Source organism: Melozone crissalis, unplaced genomic scaffold, assembly GCF_028551555.1.
Source record: "Melozone crissalis strain CALT ecotype California unplaced genomic scaffold, PUWL_Pcris_2 ptg000090l_1, whole genome shotgun sequence".
Lineage (NCBI taxonomy): Eukaryota > Metazoa > Chordata > Aves > Passeriformes > Passerellidae > Melozone > Melozone crissalis.
Genome location: NW_026535867.1, coordinates 5859558 through 5871885, shown reverse-complemented (window position 1 = coordinate 5871885; position 12328 = coordinate 5859558). Strand labels below are relative to the sequence as shown.

The 12328-nt window shown below is 35.3% G+C and overlaps 1 protein-coding gene across 6 annotated transcripts in view; it reads right to left on the bottom strand.

Moving 5' to 3' along the window:
* DMD (dystrophin) overlaps positions 1–12328 on the bottom strand; it is a 1043683-nt gene that overhangs the window by 322048 nt on the left and 709307 nt on the right. For all 6 annotated transcript variants that reach the window (XM_054291254.1, XM_054291257.1, XM_054291256.1 and 3 more), the window contains one exon: positions 2627–2862. In XM_054291254.1, the coding sequence (XP_054147229.1) occupies positions 2627–2862 (236 nt within the window). The remainder of the gene's footprint in view (positions 1–2626; positions 2863–12328) is intronic.

Here is a 12328-nt window from a genome sequence, read left to right as displayed (position 1 = left end):
AAATTATGGCAAAGTTAGTGGCTGTGATCCTTTATACAATCAGATTGAAGAGAACTTAACCACAATGACCTCAGAGATGGAGCTTCAACAACATTACAGGCTGCTGTGAAAGAAAGGACAACCTCAGGTCACTCATTTTTACCTGAATGATTTGGAAAATGGCCTGTTACGTACACTGCCAGGATATGGGATTTCTTTCCTTTTAAAATGTTTGCTCTGACGTTGCAATTTACTATTAGAAATGTGGCTCTCTGCTTTGAATGAAATATGAAATGGAAACAAAACCCACACCCAGTAAGGGTTTGATAACACAACAACAGGATGAGCTGTTTGAAGCATTCTAAATTCTGGGTGAGTAGCTAGAGATGTTTTATAGTGAAACAGCTTTCTTTAAGCATTTATTTCTGTAATGATGCATTTTTATAAGGGAAGTATTTGGCTGTGTTCAGATGGTATTTTACACCTAAAGTCTAAGAACAGATTTTAAAAAATCAGGTCAATCTACAAGGATGGAACTTTCATTAAATCTTACTGAGGTACCTGTAAAGATGCAATAAACTCTCTGAATAAACCACGATGCAGTGTGGTGACTTCCAATGACTTTTAAATTATAGCCACAGGAAAAATATCCCTGTAATCTTCTATGGAATGCACAGATCAGGGGAGGTAAGCACTACTTTTGGATTTCCAACTTAGATCATATCTGGCATGACTTTTCCAATTAGTCAAATACCCACATGTCCAACTTCATCAGCTCACAGACTGCTGCAGACACTCCATTCATTACAAAGAAGGGTCGGTTTTTTGGTTTTTTTTTTTTTAGAAACCTGAAAATTTTTTTGTCAGCTTTGAAAAAATTGCCCATCCTAATCTCAACTAATAATCCAGTGATAGATTTACAAGCAGAATGAAATATTTCATGGCATTCATTTCCATGTATTAAGTGATATTCAGATGATCATTGGAGAAGAGGGAGACAGCTAACAGAGCTGCAGTCTATATATAGACTTTGGTTCTTCCATTTCATCAGAGAATATATTAAATGTCACATTCTGTTGCACAGCCAATTAGAGAAGTAAGCATGACAAAAAAGAGTTTCCCTGCTGGTTTTGTTACCAGCACAGCATGCTATCAAAAAAAGAGACAGGGCTACCCAGCCAGGAACAGACTGCAGTAGTGTTAAAATATTTTACCCTGAACTAAGATAAAATGAAAATTCAAAGCAGTTAATTTTAAAACATACATAATATTAACTGAAATTCTGAAGAGTTAATAATTTGATCTCATATTTAAGTAAAACACATCTGCAGAAGGAAGCAAACTATGGCTTTTGCCTGCCAGAATAAAATGCTAAAGTGAGGTATAAGTAAGAAAACTGAATAATGCTGAACAAAGTATTTAACAATATAAAATTTTAAAACCAAAATTATACTGCAAATCACTAAAAGATAAAGGTTGGCCATCAACCTTCCCAAATGATATAACGACTATTTTAACCTAATTCCCTGTGCAGATGGCACTGGAATTATCACTTTTATCCATTCTATTTTAAGGATATTTTAATAATGAAGCAGTATGTAATTCTACTTAGCAAATATAATCATCATTAATCAAGATGAAACTAACATGTTCATCATACAGAAGATAAGGCAGCCAAATTTCTCAAAAATAGTTTAAAGCACTGGGGGGAAAAGGAAGTAAAAGAAAACCAGCAAAAATAATCCCATGAGACATCAGCATATTTTCTTTAAAATGTCTCAGTACAGAGCCTCAATAAAATGGATACATTTTTGCCCTCTATTTCTAGCTTAAGCAAAGAGAAGAATGTCAATATCTTCCTTACGATAAATCAGATTTTTTTTATGAGGAGGAAGATTATGAGAAAAAACAACAGAATCTTATAATTGGGAATCCTAAACTCAGTTTAGAATTGAACTGAATGGAAATTTAGCACTGAAAAGTTTTGTGCAGGTAAGGCAAATCTTTTATATTGAACAATGCTAAATCTAGAAGGCAGGTAATTACTTTAGAGCTCTATAATACAAAATTACTTTTATTGCTACTGAGTAGCTAAAATTTAGCCTTTTTTTCTCCAAAAACATTTATTTCCTTGTTTTTCTGTGTTTTCAAAGGTAGGTGATGCAGTGATGCAGTTTTGCTGAAAAAACAATTGCATTAATGAGCTGCTCTTTTTGTTAAGACAACTGAGGAGCCTTTGATAAACTGGGCAGCATGTAAGGCTCTCAGAAAGTTATTAAGAAGCAACATAAGAAAAGGTGTGAAACAGGGTCGTCTTCTTCCTGGCAACCTGGAGCTTACTATGCAATTCTTTTATTCTCATGAAGTTTATATTTCAGCCATTGGCTTGAATACTCTTACAGCACAAGCAACAGAAACATAGAGAGATCTGCTTCAAATACCAGAGAAAATAGTAAGTACTTTTTCTTTTCTCCTCAATTAATTATCTAAACATTTCACCCAATAATTGTGTTCATGGGATAAAGTAGCTGAAGTGACAACTACATGTATTGCAGCCTATCATCTCTCCTGTGCTCCTTGTTGAAAGGATTTAATACAGAACAAAGATCATGAGGCTTTCAACTTGAAAACTCAGTGTTTCTCATACCTTTTGTTTGATGATCATGTCGTTGATGTTATCAAGATCACCTACTTTCACTCTCTGAGATTTTATCTCTCGATCCAGTCGAGAAAGCCAGTCAGTGAGTTCTGCCCATGCCTTATTGAAGTCAGCCAAGGCTGGAACCTCCAAAAGCACAGAAGATGGCATTTCTGGTTTGAAGGTGGTGGTTTCCTTGGTTACCCTGGTTTGTGTATCCACAGCAACAGTTTCACCAGGAGTTACTGAAAGAAAAAAAAAACAAAATCTCAAGTTACTGAATAAATGAACTATGATAAATGTTTATTTCAGTATTTCAGAATTTATGCCATAGAAAGATTGAGACAGGAATAAGCCTATTTCTTAATAAAAACAAAAAGAAAATATTAATCAATTTTTCCCACAATATTTATAATTTCTGCTTAACATGCAGCATCCTCAGCATATTCAAATTCCATCCTTAGAAGACCAGCTGGACCTAGTAACACTACCAAAATTCACAGTGTAACAAGAACCCCTTGCTAAAGGTTGTTGAAGCATGAGTAATTTTCCAGAAATCTAGTAGTGGTCAAATATCTCTATGCCAGAAGACAGATTGAAAAAAGTTGGTTGGACTATGCAACACATCATAGCATGTATTTAGAAACAAGTTTCATTCACTGTGTCCAAGTCACTCTGTAGCTGTGAAACCGTCTGACCAAAAATATTCTCGCTTACTGTTAGCACCAAGTGCTTCCCACAGGATCTGTGGCCAACATGGAAGTTTATACAACAAGAAATTCAGCCTTGAATAGTTGTTTACTTTTCCACCTCATAACTTCAAAATATGATGTGCTATTATTTGGATATTTGCATATTTTTTACCTTTCTTTTCGGGGAAAAGAAAGGCAAAAAAAGAAAGGCATCTTCTTCTTAGTGTCTTTTCCTTATCTATTAGCTATGGGTTGCAAATAATCTGTGAATTATTCATTGCTTGGAATGGAATGGAATGGAATGGAATGGAATGGAATGGAGTTCACCCAAGACAAAAGCAGCATTTCTGTCTCTGCAGCAAAAATGATGAGAGGTGTCACAGACACACACCATTGGACAGAGAAGTTTGGAACATAAAATCATTCAGAAGTTCAAGGCTGATCTTTTCTCCTTGATTTTTTGCTATTTACAAAGAGATGGCTATGAACTGTTGGGCTATTTTTGACCTTCAGTTAATGATGCAAAAGCAATCCCTCATGCATGATATTATTGCAGACGAGGTTACACTAAACTATATTTTTTTTTCATTTTTTTGAAAAGATCAATCACAGAAGAAAAACTAAAACAGAGAAAGCAGAAGAACACATGCCATTGCTTCACTGAGGTTCCACAGTATTAGAAAAGAAACTAAATACCTACACTTTGGAATCTCTATCTAAATCAGCTGTTGAAACAGCAATAACTAAACCAGTAATGCAGAAATAAAAGCTCTGTGGAGTGCATTCTACATTTTCTAGCATTGGACTAAGAAATGGTATTTTCTAAAGGACTGAAATGGGGTTTTTTGCATTTTTCTCAGCCCTCCTACATAGTGGAGAAAATCAGTTTCCTGCCCTCTTCCTGTGAGATAGCTTGTCTTCAACAAAAGCCAACCAAAATATCAAAACAGTGTGACTCCATGTACATTAAGTTTTTTTTGGTTTTGTTAGGGTTTTTTTGTTAGTTTTTTTGTTTTTTCCTTGCTATTACTTTTGAGAGTCTAATGGTTTTTTATTGACATTCATGGCTTTGCAGCAAAGTCTGTTTGAAACATGAAAACCCAGGTAGTAGGTCAGGGTTCAGCGATTTGTCCATAAAGCCAAGGCCTCATATTTCCCCTGTAACTTCAGGAATTCTTAGACAACAGGAAAAAATTTGCCTAATTTGGCATTCACAAGGGTTAAACAGAAGTTGTCTCATCTCAGAGGAAATTTTTCTCCTCATCAGTATTCAGGTAAATTGAAGAACAGTTTTCCAAACTGGGACATCCATGAGAAGATTTAGGCATCTCTTTGCATCTCACGTATTTTTGACCTGAATACGCAATCACAAGTTCACAATCACCATTTAATATCGATTTATTTATTTTTCCCCCAGTGACAGCCATTTCAGAAAAGGGGGTTTCTAGCCCTCTAATGATTATGGGTTTACTGATCTGGATTTTGGCTTATTGGTTTTGTTTTTTTGGTTTTTTTTTAATCCATTGGGCTGGGTTTTATGTGTTTTTGTTTAATTGTTTTTGGGTTTTTTTCCTTGATGTAGTACTTTTGTATCAAGAAACTGCAAATATTAGAAAAAATATTATAAGGTACTAGTAGAAGTTCAACAGTCCAGTGTAATATTATATATCCAATATAATAATTTTGGATTTTGACGATCCAAAAATGTCAAGATCCACCACTATCTACCATCATCTTCTAAGGATGGCAATAATCTGTTCCAGTTTGACTGACCATTAGAATATCTGAGTTATCAAATTATTTATAAAAATTACCTTTAGAAAGTGTTTGTATAGTTGATATCCCCTCAGAACAAAAATGCCACTTAGAACAATATCTATCCCTTATTTCACTTTGTTTATGCTTGCAAAGATATGACACAGTTCATTTAACAGAACTGTATAAAAATAACAGACAAATATAAATCAACATTATCAACAATATGTAGCAAAAGATCTCATTCTGAAAAAATTTATCCAGAACTGCACTGACAGTTTCTGTGACTCAAAGGGGACAACTTTTTGCTTTTGGTTTTGGTGGGGTCTTTTAATTTTAGTTTGTTTTTTGATTTTTCTCAGGACAAATGATTTATAAATGCAAAACTTGAATAATTTTTTTTCAAGTATCTGAGTAATAAATTCTATCCTAATGAGACATGTCATGAAAAATAAAGGACTTAATCTTTCAATTTATTTAAAACCATTTATAATGGTTCACTTCTGTGATATGATAAGCATGAAAATTAAAAGGAAAATTAGAATTTAAGACATTAAATCACACAAATATAAAGTTTTTAAGGTGATTTCTCATTAGCACATTCTGCACTTTAACACAGACCAATACTAGAAGAAAAATAAAGCACAGAATAATAGGTGTGATTTTCATCTTGTTCTTGAACTTTGAAATACACTGATGAAATTGAGAGTATATTGGTATTTTTTTCATCTTAAAATAAATCTGTAATGTTAAACTTGAAGAATTAGGTTGATTAGAATGTGACATGAAATTGAAATTCAAATATTGAACGCAAACCCAAGTAAAACAGAATGAAGCCAATTGCAGGAAAAGAATTTTCCTCCCTTTTACTCTGCTTATTTCAGTGCTGTGTTTCAAGAGAGGGTCAAACTGACAAGTTAAAACAAATAAAACTCCGTATTTAGGTACTGAACAGGAGCAGAACAGACAGGAAGAATGACAATGCTTTCAAAAGCTTCAAAGCCCTTCAAACACCCTCTTTCAAGCCACAGTCTTTAAGCAGAACTGCCTCAGTTCCCAGGAATGTTCTTAACCATCCTTTGAATGCTTTTAGTGCTGGTTAAGTTGTAACTGTGTAAGACAACTGCATCTACTAGCTCAAAGCTGTTTGACAAAGAAGAAATAACACAGTAATTGGATATACATTTTAATGCAATTTAGAGATCTAGCCTGGGTTTTTAGTTCCATTGTGAGCAGCACCAATTAAAGGCAACTCCAGCCTTAAATCCTCTATGCAATGAATAGCAGTAAAATACACCCACTAAACTTCCTTCTTGTTTTAGTCAAGGAAACTCAGCTGCATTTTACTCACTCTGAGCAAGCAGAGAAAGAATACCTGTGCCTTGTGCTATACACTCAGACAACATCACTCAGTGAATTTGCTATTTTAACACAGGCAACACTGACTGCTTTAGTAGCAGAACAAGTGAGTATTCCCCCTGTGGGCTAAAAAGCAGCTCACTGGGTGCCACATTGCACACAGGCAGGTTTGGCTTATTCATGGGAAATCTCCATCTTATTTTATCAGCACTTTATCCTTGTGAGCTTGACTTGGAACAACTAAACTCCACAGCATACACAGGTGAAATTCTGTCAGCTACTAAAATACATTTTTAATTTTTTCCCCCCTTGGGCTGTGGCATTGCAACCAGTTTTCTACAGAGTTAGAGCATCCACAATTGAATCCTTAAAATCCAAGCAGACTTCTTGGAGAGAGATCAGGAAAGACAGCTCTGAGACTGATTTATTTAGACTTGTTCCAGTGATAAATGAATCATTCATCATCTCTCTCTGTCCTTCTCTGCTAAGGAAATAAAGTTAATAGTACATTAAGTTCTCCTATTCAGTACAGCCCCTCCCTGCAAGGTGCTCATTTCCAGTGACACTTTTTGCAGAGGAGATACAGATACCTGCCAGGGGTTCCAGGTCATAAAGGAGCTCTGAAAGGAAAATAATAGTGGCCAACACAGCTGTGATTAAATATTATGAATAATAAAAATTTATTACCTCAAAAAAAAGCCCATCAACTTAGAAGTTTGAAAGCAAGGAGTGTTTGGAATGTTTTTTTTTCTAGTGGTCTGAACTCAAAATAAAGTCTTTATGCTGATCAAAAATTATTGCCAACAAAATTCCACCCACAGCTCTATATGTGGAAAATAAGCATCCTTAGAGCATTGTATCTCAAAGTTAACATTTTATTAACATTTTAATCAGCTTTTAAAGACAAAAATCTTGTTTCAAAGTGAGTCTTTTCTATTTTAATACAACACCAATGTTTGATTTTCTTAGTCTTGAATATTTAGTAAAAAAAATTCCTAGAAAAAGAAGACTTGGTAACTATATCGTGTATATTTCATACATAGCAATTTTTATAGACTATAAATGGGTAAAAGTTTTATACCTAATTTCATTAACACTTAGGGAACATTCACATTATATGTTACTGCTATCAGTTTAATACACAAGTTAAGTGCCTAGACTACATTTTAATTCTAGAAGTTCTTTATGACTCTTAACAATTCATTATGGATTATATATAATTTTAATTATTAAAGGTAAAAGAGAAGAAGCTGATAGTTTATGGGATTATTAATTAAAGCTTAGATCTAAAATAGTCTGTGCAGTGGGATGAAGGGGCTGAAACTAAAAAAAACCCTTAGAAGTTCAAAAGAAAGTAAAAAGTCAAGGTTAAAGTTCTTAGAAAAAAAGAAAAACATTAACAAGTGAATTTGTACTATATTTGTGCTATATTTGAAAAACAACCACAAAATTATGGTTTTTAAAATGTTACTGATACTATTACTATATTTTTAAATGGCATCAGAACTTTAAATTTAGTAGGAAGATAAGTGTCAGCTTTCTCAGACTTTTCTTTCTTTGTCGTAGGATAGATCTGGTAGAATTTTCTTGCCATCCTCCTTTTTATATCTGGGAGTATGACTAAGCCATTTATTTTACAATGCATTTTTCCAAGTTCCTCCAAACACAACAGCAAGATGTTATATGTCTTTCACTCAATGTAAAGAAAACCTCTTCTATCACAAACACTGAATTACAACAGGAGTAAGAACACAGAAAATAGGTAGATTCTACTAAACACTAAGAATTTCAGTGATATAAACCACATAAGTCGGCTTATGTGCATCATAATGTAAATAAAACCTTAGGGTGAGGATAAATTATTGCCACATAGCAAAAAAGTTCACATTGTGACCTGTTGCTGCAAAGAGCTTCTGCAAATACTTTCTGTGTATGCAAGACACCTAGAAGTGGAATGTTAACAGTTCCGTTGGTCATAAGAGGTACTTCAAGGTAATTTCCATGTACAGAAGATATTTAAAAAAATTGCTCTTTGCAGAAGAGAATCAAGTTGGGGAATACTTCAACAAAGCAGCCACATATAAAGAAATTCCTGGGCTCTGATGGGATGCACCAGTTGAGTTCTGGGAGATCTGGCAGCAACCTTTTTAAAAACTTTGGCGGGTCATGGCAAAAGGAAGAAGTGTCTGAAGACTGGAGGAAAAAATAACACCACTTCTATCTTCAGAAAAAAATTGTCACTTTTATCTTCAGAAAGGATAATATGGAGGACCCAGAGAATGACAGCTTCACCTCGAACCCTGGGACAGTGATGGAGCTGTGGGCATCACGGGCTGCACTGGGAGGATCATTGCCAACAGGTGGGAAGAGCTGATCCTTCCCCTCTGCTCAGCACCTGGAAAACTGTGTCCAGTTCTTGGATCCTTAGCACAAGACAGCCATGGAGCTACTGAAGAGAGACCAGTGAATGACCAGAGAATGGCCACAATGATGATTAAGGGACCAAGACCTCTTATATGAGGAAAAGCTTGAAAGAGCAGGAATCGTTCAGTCTAGAAATGAAAAGACTTGGGAGGACCTCATGAACATATATAAATATCTGAAGGGAGGGTGCACAGAAGGTGAAGCCAGGCTCTTTCCAGCAACGCCCACCAGTGAAAAGAAAATGGGCACAACTGAAACACAGGAGGTTCCTCCTGAATATCAGGAAATGCTCTTTGAGTGAATCCTGCAGTGGGTTGAACTAGAGAGTTTGCAGTTTCTCCACTCTTGGAAATACTCAAAAGCCACAGAAACACCATCCTGGGTGGCTTCCTCTTGGTTATACTGCCCAAGCAGGGGGTTGGACCAGATTACCTCCAAAGGTCCCTTCCAATATCAGTCTTTCTGTGGTCCTATACAGCTATGTTCCCAAACATTCTCTAAAAACCAGATTTAAAATAGTGTAATAACTGAGAATTCTTTGGTAAGGAAGCAGCTAAGAAAGAAGATAATGCATGGAAATAATCTTGGCACAGTGTACATAAAGAATTCAATTGACTGCTCTACATGTGGTGGAAATAACTTTAAATCTGCAGCATTTGATTCTAATTAGACTATGACTCAACCAGGGACAAGCAGTACAAAACCAACTGAAGATTGTAATATATATCTGTAAATAGAGGTAGCATTAATCTGCTTGGACCTATTGTTCCATTCAAACCTTTCTGAAAGATAAACTGCTCTAAAGTTCAGTCTCCTTTTAGTAATATAGCATTGTCATGGCATTCTCCAGGAACCTTTCCTTAGGCAAAGTTCAGCATGATTGATGGGGCCACTAAAAATTGAAAAGCAAAAGGCTATGGTATGAATGGATCCCTTTTAGTGAGTATGAGAATTGAGCAGACAGAAACTAAAGAAAGGTAGCCCGAGAACCATTCATACATTTTTAAAAAAGCAGTATTATTTATACCACTACACAAGGCATTTATTTTTTTCCAAAGGATAAGAGTCTTCTCCAGTGAGCAGTTGTTACAAAAGAGTTTCATGAAAATGAATGTTTTGTACTACAGAAGTTGTGGTGCTGTAAAATCAAATTCTGTCACATACTTGCCTTATAAAGAGTGTTGTGACAACATCTGTCACAAATGATGCAAGCACTTCTCAGTACTCCTTTTGTCAGTAAAAGTAGCAAGTTCCTTGATTTAGTATGCAGCCTTCAATTGGATGACAATCTATATGACAACAATTTACATTTCCAGTGTACTGCTATTGGCATGTAACTGAATTTTCACAGCTAATTCTTTGATATAAGGAAAAAATAACATACTGCCAGAAGCTCCAACTTTTACAGTCTCTTAAAATCACCTCTTGTAATTTTTGTAAGGTCTATTTATTGATTTAACAGGCATAAATTGCAATCTTATCCAAGGGGAACTCTGAAAAAAGGGTATAAAAAATTTTACACAGATACAAAACAACAAGAAGCCAGTTGAATTCTAGATACCTTGCAGTTAAAAAAATAAATACCACAACAGATTTAGAGATGCTGTGAAATAGTTGGAACGGAGTTATTAGCTAATTTAACAGAATTACAGAATTCATGCGAAAATCTCCAAGTCTGCCCTTATTCCTCAAGTGGAAAATTTTGCAGGATTAAAACCAGCTGTTCAAAGGCAACGTCATCACTGTCACTTTGTTTTGACAAAGGAATTACTGAAATCACTACAAGCACCTTCTGTTCTTTCATCATAATTGCAAAAATATCTTGTCAGGCACTACTTTGTGAAATCTTTGTCAAGTTTTCTCATATTATGCTTGCTTTTCAGGTCAAAATAACCTCTATTTTACTTTCACCCTATGAAGAACTGTCTTTGGGAATTTAAGCGTGGTCTGACCACCAATCTTCTGTTAGAAAAACATCAGCAATGCAAATCTCTTCTTGCCTATCTCCACCACAGCATGTCCCCTGCTGCTCCAAACCTATACAAAGACAGCAGTCTGATATTTCAGTGATAAATTTCATATGTTTATCCAGTATTAGAGCTGGAGTAAAAGAGGTTTCATTTGCCATCATTTTCCTCCTTTTAGCCTTCTATGGTGCAAGGAGCAAGTCCTTCTGCCATCGTCTCATGTTCTCTGACTAGGGCAGAAACCCTAGAAGCAATTTTGAGCTTTGTTCCTCATTTCCTGTAGCCTCCACTCTGCTCACACTCCTTGGCTGGCCCTTTCTCTCTAGAGCAGACCTAACTCTGAGGCAGCCCCTCTCAGGACAGAAATGTGAGGAGGGCTGTCAAAGACATGACCAGGATGTCCCTGAGCACTGCTCCCTTCGCAAGGAAAGATGGCTTGCTTTGCTCTTTTCAAAAGACAAGTCAACAAAGAACAGACAGGTCAAGAGGATTGTGTGCTGAATGACCAGTTCCTTTCTACTATTCTAGCAAATTAAAGAGATTTTCACACAATTTAATTGTCAATAGGCCTAATTGCTGTACAAAAAGAGGGAATAGAGAGATTAGTGCTATTTGCAGGTTGATGCTATCTGGATAGTCAAATATCACAGTAAATTGGGTTATTGTAACAAAAAGGAGTGGGGGACAATGAGAGAGAGGGGGAGGGGGAGAGAGAAAGAGAAAAAGAGAGAGAGAGAGAAAGTAGCTTTAAAGCACTATAAAAAAAGTGATTTATCAATGGAAAGCTAGATACTTAGGCAGAAAAACTGAAAAAAGGTTATAAACTACCATTTTAATATGGATACTCTTTTGCTAGGAACTCTACTCCCTTTTTCCATATCTTCCAGAATAAGTGAATGTAAATTTTTGATTGTATCTGTGTTTTAAAAAAAGACGGTTGCCAGATATTTTGAAAATTACCAACACTGGATTCTGTTACCAAGATTATTGGAGTCATATAAAAAAAGTCCAACCATAACTGCAACTTAGTTCTGTGCTCTCACTTGATCTAGGTTATCAATAATAGTCTGAAGAATTCTACAATATGCTATAATTTACATTTCATGAGATGTAACCAAAATAAATCTGGCATATCCTGCTGCTACTAACTATTGATCAAGACATTAAATGAAAGAAAACAAGCTGCAAACTTGCTCCTCAGAAGAAAATACCAGATTGTATTTTAAAAATTGAATAGGTAAATGTGGTCGTTTGAAAGACTAATGATAGCATTAATCTTATTTACATCATAAATCTTGACAGCTGTGCTTCAACAACTTGTTACAGAATAGAAAAAGTAGATCTTGGTTCCATATTGTCTTTAATAACAGCAAAGCAGCCATCTCCTGTCTTGACTTTCTGATTTATGTTTCATCATAGGTATGAGTACAATAAAAATTCTTTGCAACCCAGAGTGAGTTATATTTAATCAGCTGAGCCCTGAAAAAGCAAGAAGTTCACATTCCTTTTGTAAA